The sequence below is a fragment of the Oncorhynchus mykiss genome, chromosome 4, assembly GCF_057628025.1.
Source record: "Oncorhynchus mykiss isolate SJ-2025 chromosome 4, ASM5762802v1, whole genome shotgun sequence".
Lineage (NCBI taxonomy): Eukaryota > Metazoa > Chordata > Actinopteri > Salmoniformes > Salmonidae > Oncorhynchus > Oncorhynchus mykiss.
Window position 1 is genome coordinate 12920469 of NC_143025.1, and position 21356 is coordinate 12941824.

General features: G+C 44.3%; 1 protein-coding gene across 17 annotated transcripts in view; it reads left to right on the forward strand.

Annotated features, from left to right (window-relative positions):
* Positions 1-21356, forward strand: part of LOC110521310 (GRAM domain-containing protein 4) — a 52179-nt gene that overhangs the window by 19266 nt on the left and 11557 nt on the right. For 6 of the 17 annotated variants that reach the window (XM_021598794.3, XM_090231151.1, XM_090231152.1 and 3 more), the window contains exons 4-8: positions 7960-8083; positions 12726-12790; positions 19518-19650; positions 20756-20781; positions 20962-21053. In XM_021598794.3, the coding sequence (XP_021454469.3) occupies positions 7960-8083; positions 12726-12790; positions 19518-19650; positions 20756-20781; positions 20962-21053 (440 nt within the window). Of the gene's footprint in view, positions 1-7959; positions 8084-8424; positions 8545-12725; positions 12806-19517; positions 19651-20755; positions 20782-20961; positions 21054-21356 lie in introns of all 17 variants that reach the window. The other 11 variants (XM_021598790.3, XM_090231144.1, XM_090231143.1 and 8 more) reach the window with 3 other exon arrangements.

Consider the following 21356-nt stretch of genomic DNA (forward strand, 5'->3'; position numbering starts at 1 on the left):
ATGATTCTCTAGTCTACACTATACTTGCTTATTTTGTCACAGACTGAATTTTAGCAACTATTAGAATTTTGGCAACCAGGAAATTGCGGTGTGATTTCGGCATAGTGCATCTTAAAAGTTAAACATACCCGACCGCAGTGATGTTTACACACATGAACAGCACACACTGCATTGCTGATCAATTGAGGCCAATCTGCTCCGCGATCAATACATTTGTCTAACAGACAGTCCATTTTGTGATATCATCACCCTCTACAACTGCACATACAACAGGGTTGCCTAACCTTTTGAGATGGATAACATTCACATTGCTTTAGTGTTTGTATTTGAATAGGTTTTTGATAATGTTTACCATTTCCCCTAAATAGCTTGGATTTCACACTCGCAATCTGTCATTTTACACAACCTGCCACAGGAAGAGCCTCAGAGAGAGAGACAGAAATGTGTATTTTCTATTATTTTTCCCCCTCCTTGCTGTCTTGATATGAAAATCATAGTGACCTCCGCACTTCACAAAATTGTAAATAAAATTTGGCACTTCACAAGAAATAATCATGTAGGGAGGCGATCATCCACTTTTTGAGGGGCACCAACAGTGTGTGTGGGCGCGCGTGCTCGCTCGTCCTGAGGGCTCTGCAGCGGGGGGAGGACATGAAAGGTCAGACCCGGACCTTCTTACTGTGCCAGTAAATAAAAACAGTGGTTATTAATAGAGGATATCATTTAAGCTACTCCACTCTGAAGAAAGGCAGCCAGGCATTGAAGGACCATTGGGTGTCTCTTTTCTGGTCCACTGGTACAGTAACTGGAGGATAGCAGTAGTACGAATGGTTTCTTCAGTAGTATTCTATATGTCCACTCCCTTGCTCTTGGTAATTATTAACCTATGCTGGCTAGAAACCACAATGCATTTTTATAGTCTTCGAAGCCAACCTGGTCTGTTGACACGCTTGGTCGTGTGTAGAAAGACGCCTGAGCAGAGTCCCTACTTCCCCCTTTTTCAGGGCTTGAAAATACTTTCTGCTAAGGGTGGGACCAGTGTAACCAGGGCTACACCTTCAACAGTGGCGTAGAATGTGGTCGTTATTTTAGATGGGGTAGTAGCAGTATCAGATGTTATTTATGGATTATGTTCTTGTAAGCATTGCTAGTAAAGTATCCCAGGTTATTTTGCACTTTTTATATAACAGCTTGCCCCCAGAGATATTAGGGGATGTGGAGTGGATAACAAGTAACTGTCCTTTGGTGCCATGAGGCAGAACCAGTTAGGATGGTTTCCAGGTTCCTCTGCTAGTCTCTGGCTCCAGGCCAGAACAAAGGGAGAGTCACATCAGCCCACCTCCTCCTGTGTGACATTGTGAAATGCCTGGGTGAGGTTGCGTAGCGATACCTAAGGAATCTCCAGGCTGGCCTGAAGACGTTATCCCACTCGCTGTTTACTTGTTGTGAAGCATGGCAGACAGCTCAGGTTTCTCAGGGGAAAGTATTTGGGTGTGAAGTGATGCTGCATTTCCTGGCAGGCATTGGTCTGTTGACTCACATGTTTATACCCACTGTAGGCCTATCTGTCAGACACTGATCCTGGGACAGTTGGTCATGGTTGTATGATTTTTCTCCTGCCATCTACCGCCAATATGTTACAATACATAGCTTTATGAATGAAGCGAAGACCTCACATAGAACACTATTGTAATTCTACCTAGTAGAGCATTACAGGCTAGATACCGAACTCTAACAAGCCTGTGTAACGGTAGTAAAAAACTTGTTTACCCTGTTGGCCAGTGTTAAAGATACAGCACCTCCCTTAACATACCAGTAGGTGTCCAGTGAAACTGACAGTTGGACATTTACTATACTATGATAAAAGACGAGAGCGACCTCAACAGCGTGTTGGAGACATTAAGAACAATTGTCTTGTGTTGGCAGCTAGCCAAAACAAGGCACTGTGAGATAGCAGAATTCAGAAAGTTGGAGATACATTTCAGTTATATTAGAAACTGGGTACAACCACTTTAAAACCAACCGCTGGCTCAGAAAAATCTGAAGTGAGATTAAATGTCTTAGATATGGGCCTATTTGGCTACTAAAACACTCGTTGTTGTAGAAACATACACAGAACTGTGGTAACTGAGTGCCCTGTCCCCCCGTCCAGAGGCTTGGCCAGGCATGGGAAGCCATGCATGTGATAATGAGAGGATGCTCTCTGGCACATTGTTAAATAAAGGTCTCTATGCAAATGTTTGACTTACATAACTAGGTTATCCGGGACATGCATGGCTTCCTATTCTCCCTCCTGGCTCTGCAGCAACCCCAGCAGCTACTGGTTAGCAGGTTAGCATGCCGTGCGGTACTCATTCAGAAAAAGCAGTCTGTTTCTATATGACTGAGGTGATGACCCGAAAAAGCCTTGTACAGTTGGGCTTTTTGGGGGCCAAACCCATTGGAGAAGTTGAGAATTGGAGGCTAAGAGGGAGAGCTCGTCTTTTAGTGTGGAGGACACTGCCTTAATGTTGCTAGACCCCAGGGACAGTAGCTGCTGCCTTGGCAGAAACTAATGTGGATCCTTAATGAAATAGGAATACTTCAACACACTCCAGTTTCACATCTGAGGAGAATATCTAATATAGATACTAGCCATGCATTTATTTCATCCCCATTTGATTGGATAGTTTGAGTATAGTTGTTTTCGGTTCCTATGGGTTTTCTCTACAGGAATGCACCTTTGTCCTTGATAGTTCTTTAGTCCTCTTTGAAAGGAAATTAATGTAGTTTTCTTTTGTGAACATCGTTTCACTCAACAAGAGGTAGGCCAGAACGTTCTCTCTTTAGAAACCGTTTATTTGGTTTGACGGGTCATATTTGAAATGGATTCAACATGTCAGTTACGTTCAGTACATTCACATACTTCCATGCGATGTGATACCAGGAAGAGGATGTGGTTTACCCCAGTCTCATGGTGGCCCAGTCACAGTTGATGTAGCAGGAAACAAACGATACATTAGGATGTGGATGCGCTAAAGAGTAAGAACCTGTTTTCTGCCTTCAGATGACTCCTACTATTCAGATGTTTAAATGAAGAACGATCACCTAGGCCTTGATCAGCTCCTTGGTTTCTGGGCTGAAGTCGTTGCTTACAAGACGGTTGGGAATTGATGTGAACAACTGGGCTTTTTGCTCTTTTGTGTGAAGCTGTGGGGAAATCCTAAAACAGTGTAACTATGACGACAGGAGAACTTAGCCATGATGTCAATATCCTGCTAAGGTGGATGGGCGGCTATGCTCATTTTTGTTCCTCATTCATCAAGGGGAACACTTGAATATTTATAACTTGCAAACATTCCGCAGAGGGTGTCAAAGGTTGTGTTGCTATGGTGGCAGATTCTCCAATTAGCTTGATGTTGTGTTAGGTACAGGAAATATCTGAAAATGTATATTTTCCAGCTGTGTACAAAATGTGAATGTCATTTCTTATTAGCATGTTTTCATAAGGTAATGAAATGAATCATCCACTGTAGAGTGAATTTCACTAGTCATGTGAAAATAATTTTTGTAATCTACAGTTGATGTCGCAAGTTTCCATACACTTAGGTTGGAGTCATTAAAACTCGTTTTTTTCAACCACTCCACAAATTTCTTGCTAACAAACTATAGTTTTAGCAAGTCGGTTAGAACATCCACTTTGTGAATGACAAGTAATTTCTCCAACAATTGTTTACAGACAGATTATTTCACTTATAATTCACTGTATCACAATTCCAGTGGGTCAGAAGTTTACATACACTAAGTTGACTGTGCCTTCAAACAGCTTGGAAAATTCCATAAAATGATGTCATGGCTTCAGAAGCTTCTGATAGGCTAATTGACATAATTTGAGTCAATTGGACGTGTACCTGTGGATGTACTTCAAGCCCTACCTTCAAACAAAGTGCCTCTTTGCTTGACATCTTGGGAAAATCAAAAGAAATCAGCCAAGACCTCAGAAAAAAAATTCTGGTTCATCCTTGGGAGCAACTTTTGTGTCCCAGAGCTTTTTGGAGTTTTTGTTTGAAGAAGCTAGCCTTTGCTTTCCTAACTGCCTTTGTATATTGGTTCCTAACTTCCCTGAAAAGTTGCATATTGCGGTCCTATTCGATGCTAATGCAGTACGCCACAGGATGTTTTTGTGCTGGTCAATGGCAGTCAGGTCTGGAGTGAACCAAGGGCTATATCTGTTCCTGGTTCTACAGTTTTTGAAGGGGGCATGCTTGTTTAAGATGGTGAGATAAGCACTTTTAAATAATAACCAAGCATCCTCTACTGACGGGATGAGGTCAATATCTTTCCAGAATACCCGGGCCAAGTCGATTAGAAAGGCTTGCTTGCAGAAGTGTTTTAGGGAGCGTTTGACAGTGATGAGGGGTGGTCGTTTGACCACAGACCCATTACGGACGCAGGAAATTAGTCGGTGATCGCTGAGATCCTGGTTGAAGACGGCAGAGGTGTATTTGGAGGGCAGGTTGGTTAGAATGATCTCGGAGGGTGCCCGTGTTTACGGATTTGGGGTGGTAGGTTCCTTGATAATTTGTATGAGATTGAGGGTATCAAGCTTGTATTGTAGGATGGCTGGGGTGTTAAGCATGTCCCAGTTTAGGTCACCTAACAGCACAAGCTCTGAAGATAGATGGGGGGGCAATCAATTCACATATGGTGTCCAGGGCACAGTTGGGGGCAGAAGGTGGTCTATAGCAAGTGGCAACGGTGAGAGACTTGTTTCTGGACAGGTGGATTTTAAAAGTAGAAGCTCAAATTGTTTGGGCACAGACCTAGATAGCCTGTCTTACTATCTCTACAGTAGATTGCAACTCCGCCCCCTTTGGCAGTTCTATCTATTTGGAACGGCAGGGTAGCCTAGTGGTTAGTGCCGGAAGGTTGCAAGTTCAAACCCCCCGAGCTGACAAGGTACAAATCTGTCGTTCTGCCCCTGAACAGGCAGTTAACCCACTAGGCCGTCATTGAAAATAAGAAATTGTTCTTAACTGACTTACCTAGTTAAATAAAGGTAAATAGTTAGGGACGGAAATTTCTGGGTTTTTGGTGGCCTTCCTAAGCCAGGATTCAGAGACGGCTAGGACATCCGGGTCTGAATTCACCCAACTTATTGTGGAAAGCTTGTGGAAGGCTACCCAAAACATTGGACCCAATTTAAACAATTTAAAGGCAATGCTACCAAATACTAATTGAGTGTATGTAAACTTCTGACCTACTGGGAATGTGATGAAAGTAATAAAAGCTGAAATAAATCATTCTCTCTACTATTATTCTGACATTTCACATTCTTAAAATAAAGTGGTGATTCTACCTGACCTAAGACGGGGAATTTTTACTACTATTAAATGATAGGAATTGTGAAAAACTGAATTTAAATGTATTTGGCTGAGGTGTATGTAAACTTCCAACTTCAGCTGTAAATGATACACAACAACAATGATAAGCCTCATCCCCTGTATCATTCTTTTAGCTTGGTCAGGTTAGAAAGTGTCTCTTTAAAACCCTTAGCCTATATTTTCGGAGTCCTCGCTGAAATCTAATTAACATAATACAAATATCCCCATCAAAATCCGTCTGTTTAAGCTAGAGATCTTTTTTTGCATGGTCTGCGTTTCAGTTAGAGCGGTGTTTGTTGGACCATGGGACATCACAAAAATTGTTCCTGTTACGAAACGTCTAGCGTCCAAACAGTTTGCCCTACAAACTATTATGATCCTCTATTGACAGATTAGACTCTCACGGACGCCATGGTGCTGTAGGACACCCACAAGACTTGTCTGAAGGTCCCCGTACCGTTTTATAAAAATTAATGGAAGTATATATCTAGATAGTTTAGTGCCTAAAATAAAATGAATGGGGGAAAAATGTTTTAATAGTTTTTAAAATTACATTGTTTCCTGATCTTTATTATATCTCTCAGATATAGGACCGACACTTCAGAACAGTCTTCTTTTAGATTATTTTTTTGGGGGGGAACTATCTGTTCCATGTATTGAATCTGTTATTCAGTGGGTTTCTATTGGCTAATAGCCTTAATGCCAAATTCAATGTTTCATCCAATAAATGTGTGTATATATATTTTTTTCTACAATAAGTAGTCTTAAAAATCAAAATCGACTAGCTAAATAATCCTTAGTACCATCTTTAAACAATTCCATATGTTAGCTTAGAACCCCCCCCCCCCCCCTCCCCCCCAAGCTTAGAGGGTTAAGACTGTGACCCTCGTTGCAGCAGGCTCTAGCTGTATTGAATTATTAACCAGGCTGCTGTTGTCCCAGGTAACCTTGTGGTAAGCTGGTAACAACACTAAGCTGTTATAACAGGCATGCAGTCACTTTCAAGCTCCGGTGTTGCTCAACCTAGAACTTTACCACCGGTATCAATCATTCCCTCTAGTAGGTCCTTTATCACTTTCTTGTGCTGTTGAGCTTACGAGGTGAACTTTCTCCCAGTACAGTGAAGAGATTGGGGGCCATCCAGTAGCTGCAAATACTAGCTCTTTCTAATTTATCTTTCTCCTGCACTCTTTCCTCTCACCTGTCCTCTCTGCCCCCTCCTCCTTAGTATCTCTCTCGGCCTTGGTCTTATTTTTCACTAATATCTCCCTCCATTATTTTACACCTCTTCTCTGTACCCCTCTCACCAACTGAATCATGAGATGCAAAGTGGACCAGAGTTGGCCTAGACGTCACAGTTGACACATTATGGAATGGGTTCATGAGAATGTTCCCTTTTTAATTCCAACCGCTAAAGGAGTGGACTCGTGAGAAGTAGGCCATTTTAAATCATGAGAAGTAGGCCATTTTAAATCATGAGAAGTAGGCCATTTTAAATCATGAGAAGTAGGCCATTTTAAATCATGAGAAGTAGGCCATTTTAAATCATGAGAAGTAGGCCATTTTAAATCATGAGAAGTAGGCCATTTTAAATCATGAGAAGTAGGCCATTTTAAATCATGAGAAGTAGGCCATTTTAAATCATGAGAAGTAGACCATTTTAAATCATGAGAAGTAGGCCATTTTAAATCATGAGAAGTAGGCCATTTTAAATCATGAGAAGTAGGCCATTTTAAATCATGAGAAGTAGGCCATTTTAAATCATGAGAAGTAGGCCATTTTAAATCATGCCACACATACTGGAGATGCCTTGCCTGACCAAATCTGTTCTGCAGAGGTCCAATCTAACGTCTTGTAGTTCTGACACTGAAGGACCACAAGCTTGTCTGGAAGTGACTGTTTTTTTTTTAGCCTCCGGCCTGTGGTGTTCTCCTCGGTCAACTAACTGAGGGACCAAGACAGTTGACATAGTTGGTACCCTGTTGCCCACCAGTCTACCTCGTTCTAGACCCACCGCTTTAAAATCCAATCAAATCATGATTTATCTTGCTGATTACAGAATGATAAAGAGTCTACTTGAGAACATTGTTTTCTGTGAGAACCATGTTCTACTGTGGTCATGGGGGGAACATTGATATGAAAAGGACATTTCACTCTGTCTACGGTCTTAGTTCAATTACAGTGATAAAGTAGATTTGTGGTGTTCTCTGGCAGAACTCTGTGCTACATACATTTGTAATGACTTACAACCGGTTCTGAATGAGACGAGGTTTACTTCATCTTCCTTCCCCCTCTCTGCTCGGTCAAATAACATCTCAATGATTTGGGGACTGTAAACATAATTATGGCCAAACATCTGTTCCAAGGGCTAGGCAACCCTGTTCCTAAAGTTCAGCTTGTACTTATTTTAGTACCAACCATATCTGATTCCACCGGTAACCTCATCAACAGTGCTAATTGATCAATATCGGTGACTTAAGATTGACAAGTTTGGACAGGTGCCTGTGGCAGTGACTCATCAAGACCTAGGTGGTAACAGTCGGAAATATGTGTTGGCTGAGCCAAACTTATGGGCTTTCATTGCTCTATTTTTCAGAGGAGGAGTTGAGGAAACTTCGAGAAGAAACCAATATAGAGACACTGAAACATGAACTGGAGAAAGAGAGATCGAAAAGGCTGGACTTGGAACAGAAACTGAACTTAGAAGTTCTCAAAACGAGGTAAGAGGCGTGTGCGCAGACGCTCTACTGCTGGCTTCCGTGTGTCGGCCCCTGTGTGTGTCGGCCCCTGTGTGTGTCGGCCCCTGTGTGTGTCGGCCCCTGTGTGTGTGAGCGGAGCGTTCCCGATTTGACTGGAGCGCTGAGCGTGATTTCCAAAGGCTGGAGCGTTGGTCTTCTAGCCCGCTCCAATTTCGCTCCAGTAGCGCTCACATCATGAGCTCAGGGCATGCCCGGCCCAGCGTGCATTTGTAGTCTACTTGTGTGCTGCTACAGCCCCTTGCTTTAGCTACTGTCATGGAGTTCGCTAAATATTTTCATAAAGAAACTGATAAAACACACAGGTGCAAAATCGAAGTGACTTCCGAAGATGAGGACCAAGTGGGGGAGTGCGGTGATGTAATGTCCATAACAAAAGAATCATTGTGGAATCTGAAAAGACAGTTTCTAAAGAAAGGAATGAGGTGGGTAGCTAATTAATAGATAATTGTGTACCAAACTATTTATAAACATAAAATCTGTTCTCTTAAGTTCCCTTCATTTTTGTTCTATTATCTATACAATAGGCCGTAATATATTTTTTTTGTCCCAATAGTCCTGGAATATTCCAACTTTCAAGGAGCTTTCCGTTTTGATTGAATTATACAAACCTAGAGGCCTATAAATAATTAAAAAAACATGCATCCCTACCCAGCCTGGCAAGCTTGGCCAAAAGGGGTGTTTAGCATCACGAGCGGCTCTACAAGCGTGGAGAGGATATTCTCCACTGCTGGCTGGCTCTCCAGGAACCATCGCATGAGCCTGATGCCACAGACTCTAAAAATAGATTCAAAGGCAAAAATGAGTAATAAGGCATTAAAAAAAAAATGTGTATTTCATTCAAAATAACTCACAGCTGATATGCACAATTTATAGACCATAATGATTTAATACAACAAAATGTTTTTTAAATGCTGAGCGCTTAATGTCCCTGACTCCTTACCAGCCTCGTGTCACAATGTATTTCTTTGTAAGCTATAGCCTTGAAATAATTGAAATAATATATCCTGAATAATTCATTTGGTTCTTTCTTAGGCTCCTTGTCTGGCTCCTGACCTATTTAGAGTTGATATGCTGTTTAATATGACATGCAGCCTATTTGAAATGATGAGCTCTTCTTACATTCACCTTTTCATCTTTATTATAATACTTTTCATTTGGTTTCAATACTTCAAAACCAAATGGTAGGTATAAGTAGTCACAAAAATAGATGGTTACATTGGGATTTTTAATGAATAGAGCGGGAGTTAATTTTCCTGTGAGTGAGGAGCGGTATTTAGTGGAGCTCCATGAGCGATGAGCGGGATTTACAACCGCTCAACTCAAAATCAAATCAAAGTTTATTTGTCTGTGTGTGTGTCGGTCGGTCCCTGTGTGTGTGTGTGTGTCGGTCGGTCCCTGTGTGTGTGTGTGTGTGTGTCGGTCGGTCCCTGTGTGTGTGTCGGTCCCTGTGTGTGTGTGTCGGTCCCTGTGTGTGTATGTGTCGGTCGGTCCCTGTGTGTGTGTGTCGGTCGGTCCCTGTGTGTGTGTGTCGGTCGGTCCCTGTGTGTGTGTGTGTGTGTGTCGGTCGGTCCCCGTGTGTGTGTGTGTGTGTGTCGGTCGGTCCCTGTGTGTGTGTCGGTCGGTCCCTGTGTGTGTGTCGGTCGGTCCCTGTGTGTGTGTCGGTCGGTGTGTGTGTGTTTTTGTCGGTCTGTGTGTGTGTGTGTGGGTCATTCGGTCCCTGTGTGTGTGTGGGTCTGTCGGTCCCTGTGTGTGTGTGTGGGTCGGTCGGTCCCTGTGTGGGTGTTTGTCGGTCCCTGTGTGTGTGTGTGTCGGTCGGTCCCTGTGTGTGGGTCGGTCAGTCCCTGTGTGTGGGTCTGTCGGTTCCTGTGTGTGTGTGTGTGTGTGTGTGTGTGTGTGTCGGTCGGTCCCTGTGTGTGTGTGGGTCTGTCGGTCCCTGTGTGTGTGTGTGTGTGTGGGTCGGTCGGTCCCTGTGTGTGGGTCGGTCGGTCCCTGTGTGTGGGTCGGTCGGTCCCTGTGCGTGGGTCTGTCGGTCCCTGTGTGTGTGTGTCGGTCGGTCCCTGTGTGTGTGGGTCGTTCTGTCCGTGTGTGTGTGGGTCTGTCGGTCCCTGTGTGTGTGTGTGTGTGTGGGTCGGTCGGTCCCTGTGTGTGTGGGTCATTCGGTCCCTGTGTGTGTGGGTCATTCGGTCCCTGTGTGTGTGGGGGTCTGTCGGTCCCTGTGTGTGTGTGTGTGGGTCGGTCGGTCCCTGTGTGTGTGTGTGTGTGTGTGTGGGTCGGTCCCTGTGTGTGTGTGTGTGGGTCGGTCGGTCCCTGTGTGTGTGGGTCGGTCGGTCGGTCCCTGTGTGTGTGGGTCGGTCGGTCGGTCCCTGTGTGTGTGGGTCGGTCGGTCGGTCCCTGTGTGTGTGGGTCGGTCGGTCGGTCCCGGTGTGTGTGGGTCGGTCGGTCCCGGTGTGTGTGTGTGTGTGGGTCGGTCGGTCCCTGTGTGTGTGTGTGGGTCGGTCGGTCCCGGTGTGTGTTGGTCGGTCCCTGTTTGTGTGTGTGTAGGTCGGTCCCTGTGTGTGTCGGTCGGTCCCTGTGTGTGTTGGTCGGTCAGTCTGTCCCTGTGTGTGTGTGTGGGTCAGTCGGTCCCTGTATGTGTTGGTCGGTCCTTGTTTGTGTGTGTGTGTGTCGGTCAGTCCCTGTGCGTGGGTCTGTCGGTCCCTGTGTGTGTGTGTGTGTGTGTGTGTGTGTGTGGGTCTGTCGGTCCCTGTGTGTGTGTGTGGGTCGGTCGGTCCCTGTGTGGGTGTTTGTCGGTCCCTGTGTGTGTGTGTGTCGGTCGGTCCCTGTGTGTGGGTCGGTCAGTCCCTGTGTGTGGGTCTGTCGGTTCCTGTGTGTGTGTGTGTGTGTGTGTGTGTGTGTCGGTCGGTCCCTGTGTGTGTGTGGGTCTGTCGGTCCCTGTGTGTGTGTGTGGGTCGGTCGGTCCCTGTGTGTGTGTGTGTGTGTGTGTGGGTCGGTCGGTCCCTGTGTGTGGGTCGGTCGGTCCCTGTGCGTGGGTCTGTCGGTCCCTGTGTGTGTGTGTCGGTCGGTCCCTGTGTGTGTGGGTCGTTCTGTCCGTGTGTGTGTGGGTCTGTCGGTCCCTGTGTGTGTGTGGGTCGGTCGGTCCCTGTGTGTGTGGGTCATTCGGTCCCTGTGTGTGTGGGTCATTCGGTCCCTGTGTGTATGGGGGTCTGTCGGTCCCTGTGTGTGTGTGTGTGTGTGTGGGTCGGTCGGTCCCTGTGTGTGTGTGTGTGGGTCGGTCCCTGTGTGTGTGTGTGGGTCGGTCGGTCCCTGTGTGTGTGGGTCGGTCGGTCGGTCCCTGTGTGTGTGGGTCGGTTGGTCGGTCCCTGTGTGTGTGGGTCGGTCGGTCCCGGTGTGTGTGGGTCGGTCGGTCCCGGTGTGTGTGTGTGTGTGTGGGTCGGTCGGTCCCGGTGTGTGTGTGTGTGTGGGTCGGTCGGTCCCGGTGTGTGTGTGTGTGTGTGTGGGTCGGTCGGTCCCGGTGTGTGTTGGTCGGTCCCTGTTTGTGTGTGTGTAGGTCGGTCCCTGTGTGTGTCGGTCGGTCCCTGTGTGTGTTGGTCGGTCAGTCTGTCCCTGTGTGTGTGTGTGTGTAGGTCGGTCCCTGTGTGTGTCGGTCGGTCCCTGTGTGTGTTGGTCGGTCAGTCTGTCCCTGTGTGTGTGTGTGTGGGTCAGTCGGTCCCTGTATGTGTTGGTCGGTCCTTGTTTGTGTGTGGGTGTGTCGGTCAGTCCCTGTGCGTGGGTCTGTCGGTCCCTGTGTGTGTGTGTGTGGGTCGGTCGGTCCCTGTGAGTGTGTGTGTGTGTGGGTCGGTCGGTCGGTCGGTCCCTGTGTGTGTGTGTGTGTGTGTGTGTGTGGGTCGGTCGGTCCCTGTGTGTGTGTGGGTCGGTCGGTCGGTCCCTGTGTGTGCGTGGGTCGGTCGGTCCCTGTGCGTGGGTCGGTCGGTCACTGTGTGTGGGTCGGTCGGTCACTGTGTGTGTGGGTCGGTCGGTCCCTGTGTTTGTGTGTGTGTTTGTCGGTCGGTCCCTGTGTGTGTGTGTGTGTTTGTCGGTCGGTCCCTGTGTTTGTGTGTGTGTTTGTTTGTCGGTCGGTCCCTGTGTGTGTGTGTGTGTGTCGGTCCCTGTGTGTGTGTGTGTCGGTCTTTATGTCTTGTCCCTGTTAAAAATAGAGCCTCTCCCTTGAGTTGGGTATTGAGAATATGTCAAGAGGCCGAGCCAGGCTGCCAATAAGCATTCATGCACATAGTGACTCCCTCAATACCCTAGCCTCTGTAACACTAAACCCAAAGGTCTCTAATGTCATATGTCTAAGTATAAATCACATCTGTGTCTGTGAAGTCTCAATTTGTTTTATATGGAAAAATCCCTCTGTGTCAATCCTTTGAAGGCTAGAAAAAAACGTTAAGATGACGTCTCATTTATTTTCTTTTGTGATCACTGATAAGTGAAACCAATATTGTTATGAATCATTTTGCATTCACCTGTCTGGCACAATAATGTCTCAATAAGGTAATGTGTTTTTCTGAAGCCACGGTTTATGCTCTACCTACTACTAATGCTTTGTCTCTCCTGTTCCTAGATCAGAAGATTCCGCACCACAGCCACCCAGAGCAACACCTGCAGCTCCCACAGCCAACAGTACAGGTCAGCCAGAAACGGGTATATACTGTACACAGCTAAAGATACGCACAGGTTATTAGAATCATGACCGACGAGCTCATTCACAAATCTTTAGAATGTCTGTCATTAGACAGAGGCCACCAGCGCCTTAACACTCCACCTCGCTCACCTTTTCAAATTCACATGACCTGTCTAATAAGGCCTCGGAATGGAGAAGAGTTGGTGTGACTCATCTCATCTTTTCAGCTCTCTGAACCTCAGGGATCGGCTTCTCTGTGTGGGAGTTATAGTTGAAGCGATGTGCTTTTCTTAGCCTCTCTGCTCACTACCCATCAAAAAACCATCTCTCGCCTCTCTGTCTGTGTGTGTGTGTGTGTGTGTGTCGGTCACTTACGCTGGTGTGTGTGTGCAACACGCAGCACAAACAGGAAGTGTGTGTAAGTAGGAGTGCTCCAGTGAAAGTGTGGGGACAGGAGGAAGAGGAATGTGTGATGAATTGCATCCCTCTCTCTCTCTCTGTAGGGAATGTCACACATTTCTATAAGGTGTATGAATGTGGCTGTGGAACATTTGCCTTTCTACTCCCCTGTGGCCGTGCTCAAATCCAGATTTTCTCACACCAGGGTTCTCCACTTAATTCAGTCAGCCTGGTTTTCAAATTAGGCTTTCTTTGTACTTCTAGTGACTGCTTCAACTCCTTAAGTGGGTATTGTCCCTGCCCCACAAGAAATAGGCTAGTATGGTTCATACAAATGCATTATGTAGGCCTACTGCAAGCTGTAGCTTTTTAAAACGTTGTAGTGAATAAGATGTTTCACCGTATGGAGAATGTCTGGGACTGTCTGGGACTGTCTGGGACTGCCCTAGAAATGACATTTACCTGAAAGCCCTAACTACAATGGTTGCTTACTTTTCTTGTCAGACAACCTATTCAGGTATTTGCTATTCTCGGAAACCCAGAACAAAAATCTGGCGTAATTGCGTCAGGTTAGATTTATGAGATAAGATACTAATGACACTAGCAAAGTCTCCACCACCTTAAACAGAAACCCTCAGCCAAAGCATGGGCCAAATGTCCCATTTCTAAAACCAAAAGATGCGAACACCTGAGAAATTGTGACTTGTCCAAATGATCGGTGACAATCTTTTGGGGTCTCGGGAACAAACTTCCTTGTTATTCGTCGCATCCCATATTGACAGACGCTACAATACCATCCTATGTTATGCCTTTGTCTGTCCACAAGAGATTTAAGTATACTGAACAAAAATATAAACACAACATGCAATCATTTCAAAGATTTTATGAAGTTGCTGGATATTGGCGGGAACTGGAACACGCTGTCGTACACGTTGATCCAGAGCATCCAATACATGCTTAATGGGTGACATGTCTGGTGAGAATGCCGGTCATGGAAGAACTGGGACACTTTTAGCTTCCAGGAATGGTGTACAGATCCTTGAGACATGGGGCCGTGCATTAGCATGCTGAAACATGTCATGGCGGCTGATAATGGCACGACAATGGGCCTCAGCATCTCGTAACCGTATCTCTCTGCATTCAAATTGCCATAGATCCGCTGTGTTCATTGTCAGTAGCTTATGCCTCCCCATACCATAACCCCACCACCGCCATGGTGCACTCTGTTCACAACGTTGACATCAGCAAACTGCTCGCCCACACAACACTATACACGTGGTCTGCGGTTGTGAGGCCGGTTGGACGTACTGCCAAATTCTCTAAAACGACATTGGAGGTGGCTTATGGTTGAGAAATTAACATTCAGTTCTCTGGCAACAGCTCTGGTGGACAATCCTGCAGTCAACATGCCAATTGCATGCTCCCTCAACTTGAGACATCTGTGGCATTGTGTTGAGACAAAACTGAACATTTTAGTGACCTCATTACAAGGTGCCCCTGTGTAATGATCATGATGTTTAATCAGGTTGTTGATATGCCACACCTGTCAGGTGGCTAGATTATCTTGGAAAAGGAGAAATGCTCATTAACAGGGATTTAAGCAAATTTGTGTACACAATTTGAAAGAAAAAATGGAACAATTCTAGGATCTGTTATTTCAGACCATGAAACATGGGACCAACACTTTACATGTTGCATTTATATTTTTGTTCAGTGTATTTTCAGATGTAAGAATTCAGTGTGCGGCCTTATGCTTGACCTCAAACGTAAACACTTTAACCGTTTGTCATGACTCTCCCTCCAAAACCCACCACCATAGTCTCGGAAATCCCAGACCGATGTTAACATTGTGGGAGTTGGGAGGCTACCCGTCTGCCTACTGTAGGAAGACTGACCACCACATTGCTCGTCCACTCAGCCACTCTTAATTCTTCTATATTCCAAACAGGGAGGCTGTGGTGCAGATTTTAACGGTACACATGTGAGGTGTCTAAGGGGAATAAGCAGTGTTGTCTATTTTAATTGGGTGTGATGTCGGGCTGCTATTCATTTGAATTAGGTGTCTGGTAGAGAGCTGTTAGTTAATTGGTTCCAGAGACACTAGTGATAATTCAGCATGTGGTGAGAGAGAAGGGTGTTCGGATAAACTTTGATGCAGATTAAGAAATACTGATGTAACTGAAATAACTTCGGCCTGACCAGAATAACACAGTGGTGTGGTAATTTAGGCCTGACCAAAATAACACAGTGGTGTGGGAACTTAAAATAACACAGTGGTGTGGTAACTTAGGCATAACCAAAATAACACAGTGGTGTGGTAACTTAGGACTGACCAAAATAACACAGTGGTGTGGTAACTTAAAATAACACAGTGGTGTGGTAACTTAGGCATAACCAAAATAACACAGTGGTGTGGTAACTTAGGCCTGACCAAAATAACACAGTTGTGTGGTAACTTAGGCATAACCAAAATAACACAGTGGTGTGGTAACTTAGGCCTGACCAAAATAACACAGTGGTGTGGTAACTTAAAATAACACAGTGGTGTGGTAACTTAGGCCTGACCAAAATAACACAGTGGTGTGGTAACTTAGGCCTGACCAAAATAACACAGTGGTGTGGTAACTTAGGCATAACCAAAATAACACAGTGGTGTGGTAACTTAAATAACACAGTGGTGTGGTAACTTAGGCCTGACCAAAATAACACAGTGGTGTGGTAACTTAAATAACACAGTGGTGTGGTAACTTAAATAACACAGTGGTGTGGTAACTTAGGCCTGACCAAAATAACACAGTGGTGTGGTAACTTAGGCCTGACCAAAATAACACAGTGGTGTGGTAACTTCGGCCTGACCAAAATAACACAGTGGTGTGGTAACTTCGGCCTGACCAAAATAACACAGTGGTGTGGTAACTTAAAATAACACAGTGGTGTGGTAACTTAGGCCTGACCAAAATAACACAGTGGTGTGGTAACTTAGGCCTGACCAAAATAACACAGTGGTGTGGTAACTTCGGCTTGACCAAAATAACACAGTGGTGTGGTAACTTAGGCCTGACCAAAATAACACAGTGGTGTGGTAACTTAAAATAACACAGTGGTGTGGTACCTTAGGCCTGACTAAAATAACACAGTGGTGTGGTAACTTAAAATAACACAGTGGTGTGGTAACTTAAAATAACACAGTGGTGTGGTAACTTAAAATAACACAGTGGTGTGGTAACTTAGGCATAACCAAAATAACACAGTGGTGTGGTAACTTCGGCCTGACCAATATAACACAGTGGTGTGGTAACTTAGGCATAACCAAAATAACACAGTGGTGTGGTAACTTAAAATAACACAGTGGTGTGGTAACTTAAAATAACACAGTGGTGTGGTAACTTAAAATAACACAGTGGTGTGGTACCTTAGGCCTGACTAAAATAACACAGTGGTGTGGTAACTTAAAATAACACAGTGGTGTGGTAACTTAAAATAACACAGTGGTGTGGTAACTTAAAATAACACAGTGGTGTGGTAACTTAGGCCTGACCAAAATAACACAGTGGTGTGGTAACTTAGGCCTGACCAAAATAACACAGTGGTGTGGTAACTTCGGCTTGACCAAAATAACACAGTGGTGTGGTAACTTAGGCCTGACCAAAATAACACAGTGGTGTGGTAACTTAAAATAACACAGTGGTGTGGTACCTTAGGCCTGACTAAAATAACACAGTGGTGTGGTAACTTAAAATAACACAGTGGTGTGGTAACTTAAAATAACACAGTGGTGTGGTAACTTAAAATAACACAGTGGTGTGGTAACTTAAAATAACACAGTGGTGTGGTAACTTAAAATAACACAGTGGTGTGGTAACTTAGGCATAACCAAAATAACACAGTGGTGTGGTAACTTCGGCCTGACCAATATAACACAGTGGTGTGGTAACTTAGGCATAACCAAAATAACACAGTGGTGTGGTAACTTAAAATAACACAGTGGTGTGGTAACTTAAAATAACACAGTGGTGTGGTAACTTAAAATAACACAGTGGTGTGGTAACTTAAAATAACACAGTGGTGTGGTAACTTCGGCCTGACCAAAATAACACAGTGGTGTGGTAACTTAGGCCTGACCAAAATAACACAGTGGTGTGGTAACTTAAAATAACACAGTGGTGTGGTAACTTAAGCATAACCAAAATAACACAGTGGTGTGGTAACTTAGGCCTGACCAAAATAACACAGTGGTGTGGTAACTTAAAATAACACAGTGGTGTGGTAACTTAGGCATAACCAAAATAACACAGTGGTGTGGTAACTTAGGCCTGACCAAAATAACACAGTGGTGTGGTAACTTAAAATAACACAGTGGTGTGGTAACTTAAAATAACACAGTGGTGTGGTAACTTAGGCATAACCAAAATAACACAGTGGTGTGGTAACTTAAAATAACACAGTGGTGTGGTAACTTAAAATAACACAGTGGTGTGGTAACTTAAAATAACACAGTGGTGCGGTAACTTAAAATAACACAGTGGTGTGGTAACTTAAAATAACACAGTGGTGTGGTAACTTAGGCATAACCAAAATAACACAGTGGTGTGGTAACTTCGGCCTGACCAAAATAACACAGTGGTGTGGTAACTTAGGCATAACCAACATAACACAGTGGTGTGGTAACTTAAAATAACACAGTGGTGTGGTAACTTAAAATAACACAGTGGTGTGGTAACTTAAAATAACACAGTGGTGTGGTAACTTAGGCATAACCAAAATAACACAGTGGTGTGGTAACTTCGGCCTGACCAAAATAACACAGTGGTGTGGTAACTTAGGCCTGACCAAAATAACACAGTGGTGTGGTAACTTAAAATAACACAGTGGTGTGGTAACTTAGGCATAACCAAAATAACACAGTGGTGTGGTAACTTAGGCCTGACCAAAATAACACAGTGGTGTGGTAACTTAGGCATAACCAAAATAACACAGTGGTGTGGTAACTTAGGCCTGACCAAAATAACACAGTGGTGTGGTAACTTAAAATAACACAGTGGTGTGGTAACTTAAAATAACACAGTGGTGTGGTAACTTAAAATAACACAGTGGTGTGGTAACTTAGGCATAACCAAAATAACACAGTGGTGTGGTAACTTAGGCATAACCAAAATAACACAGTGGTGTGGTAACTTAGGCCTGACCAAAATAACACAGTGGTGTGGTAACTTAAAATAACACAGTGGTGTGGTAACTTAGGCCTGACCAAAATAACACAGTGGTGTGGTAACTTAAAATAACACAGTGGTGTGGTAACTTAAAATAACACAGTGGTGTGGTAACTTAGGCATAACCAAAATAACACAGTGGTGTGGTAACTTAAAATAACACAGTGGTGTGGTAACTTAAAATAACACAGTGGTGTGGTAACTTAGGCATAACCAAAATAACACAGTGGTGTGGTAACTTAAAATAACACAGTGGTGTGGTAACTTAAAATAACACAGTGGTGTGGTAACTTAAAATAACACAGTGGTGTGGTAACTTAAAATAACACAGTGGTGTGGTAACTTAGGCCTGACCAAAATAACACAGTGGTGTGGTAACTTAAAATAACACAGTGGTGTGGTAACTTAAAATAACACAGTGGTGTGGTAACTTAAAATAACACAGTGGTGTGGTAACTTAAAATAACACAGTGGTGTGGTAACTTAAAATAACACAGTGGTGTGGTAACTTAGGCCTGACCAAAATAACACAGTGGTGTGGTAACTTAAAATAACACAGTGGTGTGGTAACTTCGGCCTGACCAAAATAACACAGTGGTGTGGTAACTTAGGACTGACCAAAATAACACAGTGGTGTGGTAACTTAAAATAACACAGTGGTGTGGTAACTTAGGCATAACCAAAATAACACAGTGGTGTGGTAACTTAGGCCTGACCAAAATAACACAGTGGTGTGGTAACTTAGGCCTGACCAAAATAACACAGTGGTGTGGTAACTTAAAATAACACAGTGGTGTGGTAACTTAAAATAACACAGTGGTGTGGTAACTTAAAATAACACAGTGGTGTGGTAACTTAGGCCTGACCAAAATAACACAGTGGTGTGGTGCTCACAACATTTGATGCTACTACAAGTATAAGTCGGGTAATGTTGAGTTAAATGTTGAGTTGGTCAAATGTATTTCCATTTCAAACAACATGATTATTTCCTACAGTATAGGCAGCGGTCACCAACACTAGTCCTGGAAAGGATGTGCAGGCTTTTGTTGCAACCCAGCTCTAACAGACTTGATTCAACAAAACGAGGTCTAACAATATCCAATCGGTTCCTCTGCCTCTGCAGACAAGCAGAAGGAGACCATGTACTCGCGGCTGCAGACGTGGCTGTACGACCGGTTTGGAGCGTACATCGAGGACTTCCGCTTCCAGCCGGAGGTGAACACAGTGGAGCCAGATGAGCCGCTAAGCGCTAAGAGGTGAGAACTTCCCCCATAACCACAACGACCTCAGACAACCAATGCTTTCCCATTGAGAAATGATGTACTCTAGATTCTGACTTCATCATTTCCTCTGTAATTGCTCCCCTCGGCCTCTCTCCTCTTGTTTGATCAGCGTGGACGACCAGCCAGCCACTGTAGTCATCAGGTTAACCGGCTCAAAGGACACAGTACATGCTGCTTAGAGAAGGGTCATAAAACTGATGGCTTTGTAATGGGCCTAGAGTCTGTCAGCATGCTATTCATCAGCACCCACCGTAAAGTAGCCAGTCATGATGGGAACTACTGTCCTCATGAGCTCACCCTGATGTCTGATTGGCCTAATATTATAACCTACAGCCAATCCCAGGGCTTTCAGCACAGCAGTTGTAACCATGGTGTTATGGAAGTGGGAGGATTGTCTGACCCCTGGTGGTGGGTTGAGGGCATTGCAGCTGGCCTTTTTTTTTGTTATTTGATTTTTAGGACTGATTAAGGATCAGCTCTCCCTACACAGTTCATACAGTGACCTTGTTGAGTGGAACTGCACCAACTGGCCCCGTGTCAGTTTTTAGGGCTCCGGTTCTTTCTCCAATTCTCAGTCCTCTCCTGAATGACGTAGACTGGAGTCATGGGGATTCGTACTGAATACAAGTACAATGGACAGAGGGGTGAGAGAAAGAGAGAAGGAAGAGAGGGAGAGAACACTGTGTTCACCATGCCTGTGGAGTCATGGGTAGCCTGACTCAAACTATCCTGGCTGTAATTTTATCCAAGTACATATTAGATGGTAGAGAGGGAGGGAAGAGAAGGAAGGAGCATTCATTGTGCACCAGTTGAAATGGCCTTGATGTTAGTTTTGGAGGCTGAAAGAGATGGGGAGATGGGATAGAGAGGCAGACAAAAATACCTTCTGAGACAAGAGATTCTTCCAGGCACCACATATTTTCTCATGAATGGTGCCTAAATGCAGCAAGATCATTTTGTACTTTTTCTCCACCAAAACAGATCTGGTTCTGTTTGTGCTTGTCTTACATTGTTTATGCTTTTGTCATGCAGAGTTCTAGTTGAATCAAACTCCCTTTCTCTTGTCCCCTGTCCTCAGATTGACTGAAAACATGAGACGACTCAGTAAGTACTGTACATTTAGTGGACAAAATGTAACAATCACACTCTGTCAGGGGTATCTTGACGAATATTCTGAAATATAATCAGAATCAGAATATGAAAAATGTGTTTGTAGTAATAAATAGATTTTTGTCTGAGTCTCTGATTGTGCTTTAATGGTCAATACTTTCTACTCCTCTGTAGAGCGAGGTGCCAAACCTGTCACTAACTTCAAGAGGAACCTTTTTGCCTTATCCAGCTGGCACTCCGTGTATACGTCAACCTTTGCCTTCATTGTGAGTGTGCACACGCACACACACACTATCACAGCGTATGAAAGATCCCAGCAATGAAGATCAATATCTCTATCTGTGTGTGTGTGTGTGTGTGTGTGTGTGTGTGTGTGTGTGTGTGTGTGTGTGTGTGTGTGTGTGTGTGTGTGATATATATTTGTATATATATATTATATACATGTATATATATTTGTTTATAGATTTACATTAACATTTCTCTCTTTATTGGCATCTGCATGAGTACAGTATATAATATCTATTGCATAGTAACGAGATGACCATACTTGGTATGGGTTATAGACTAGC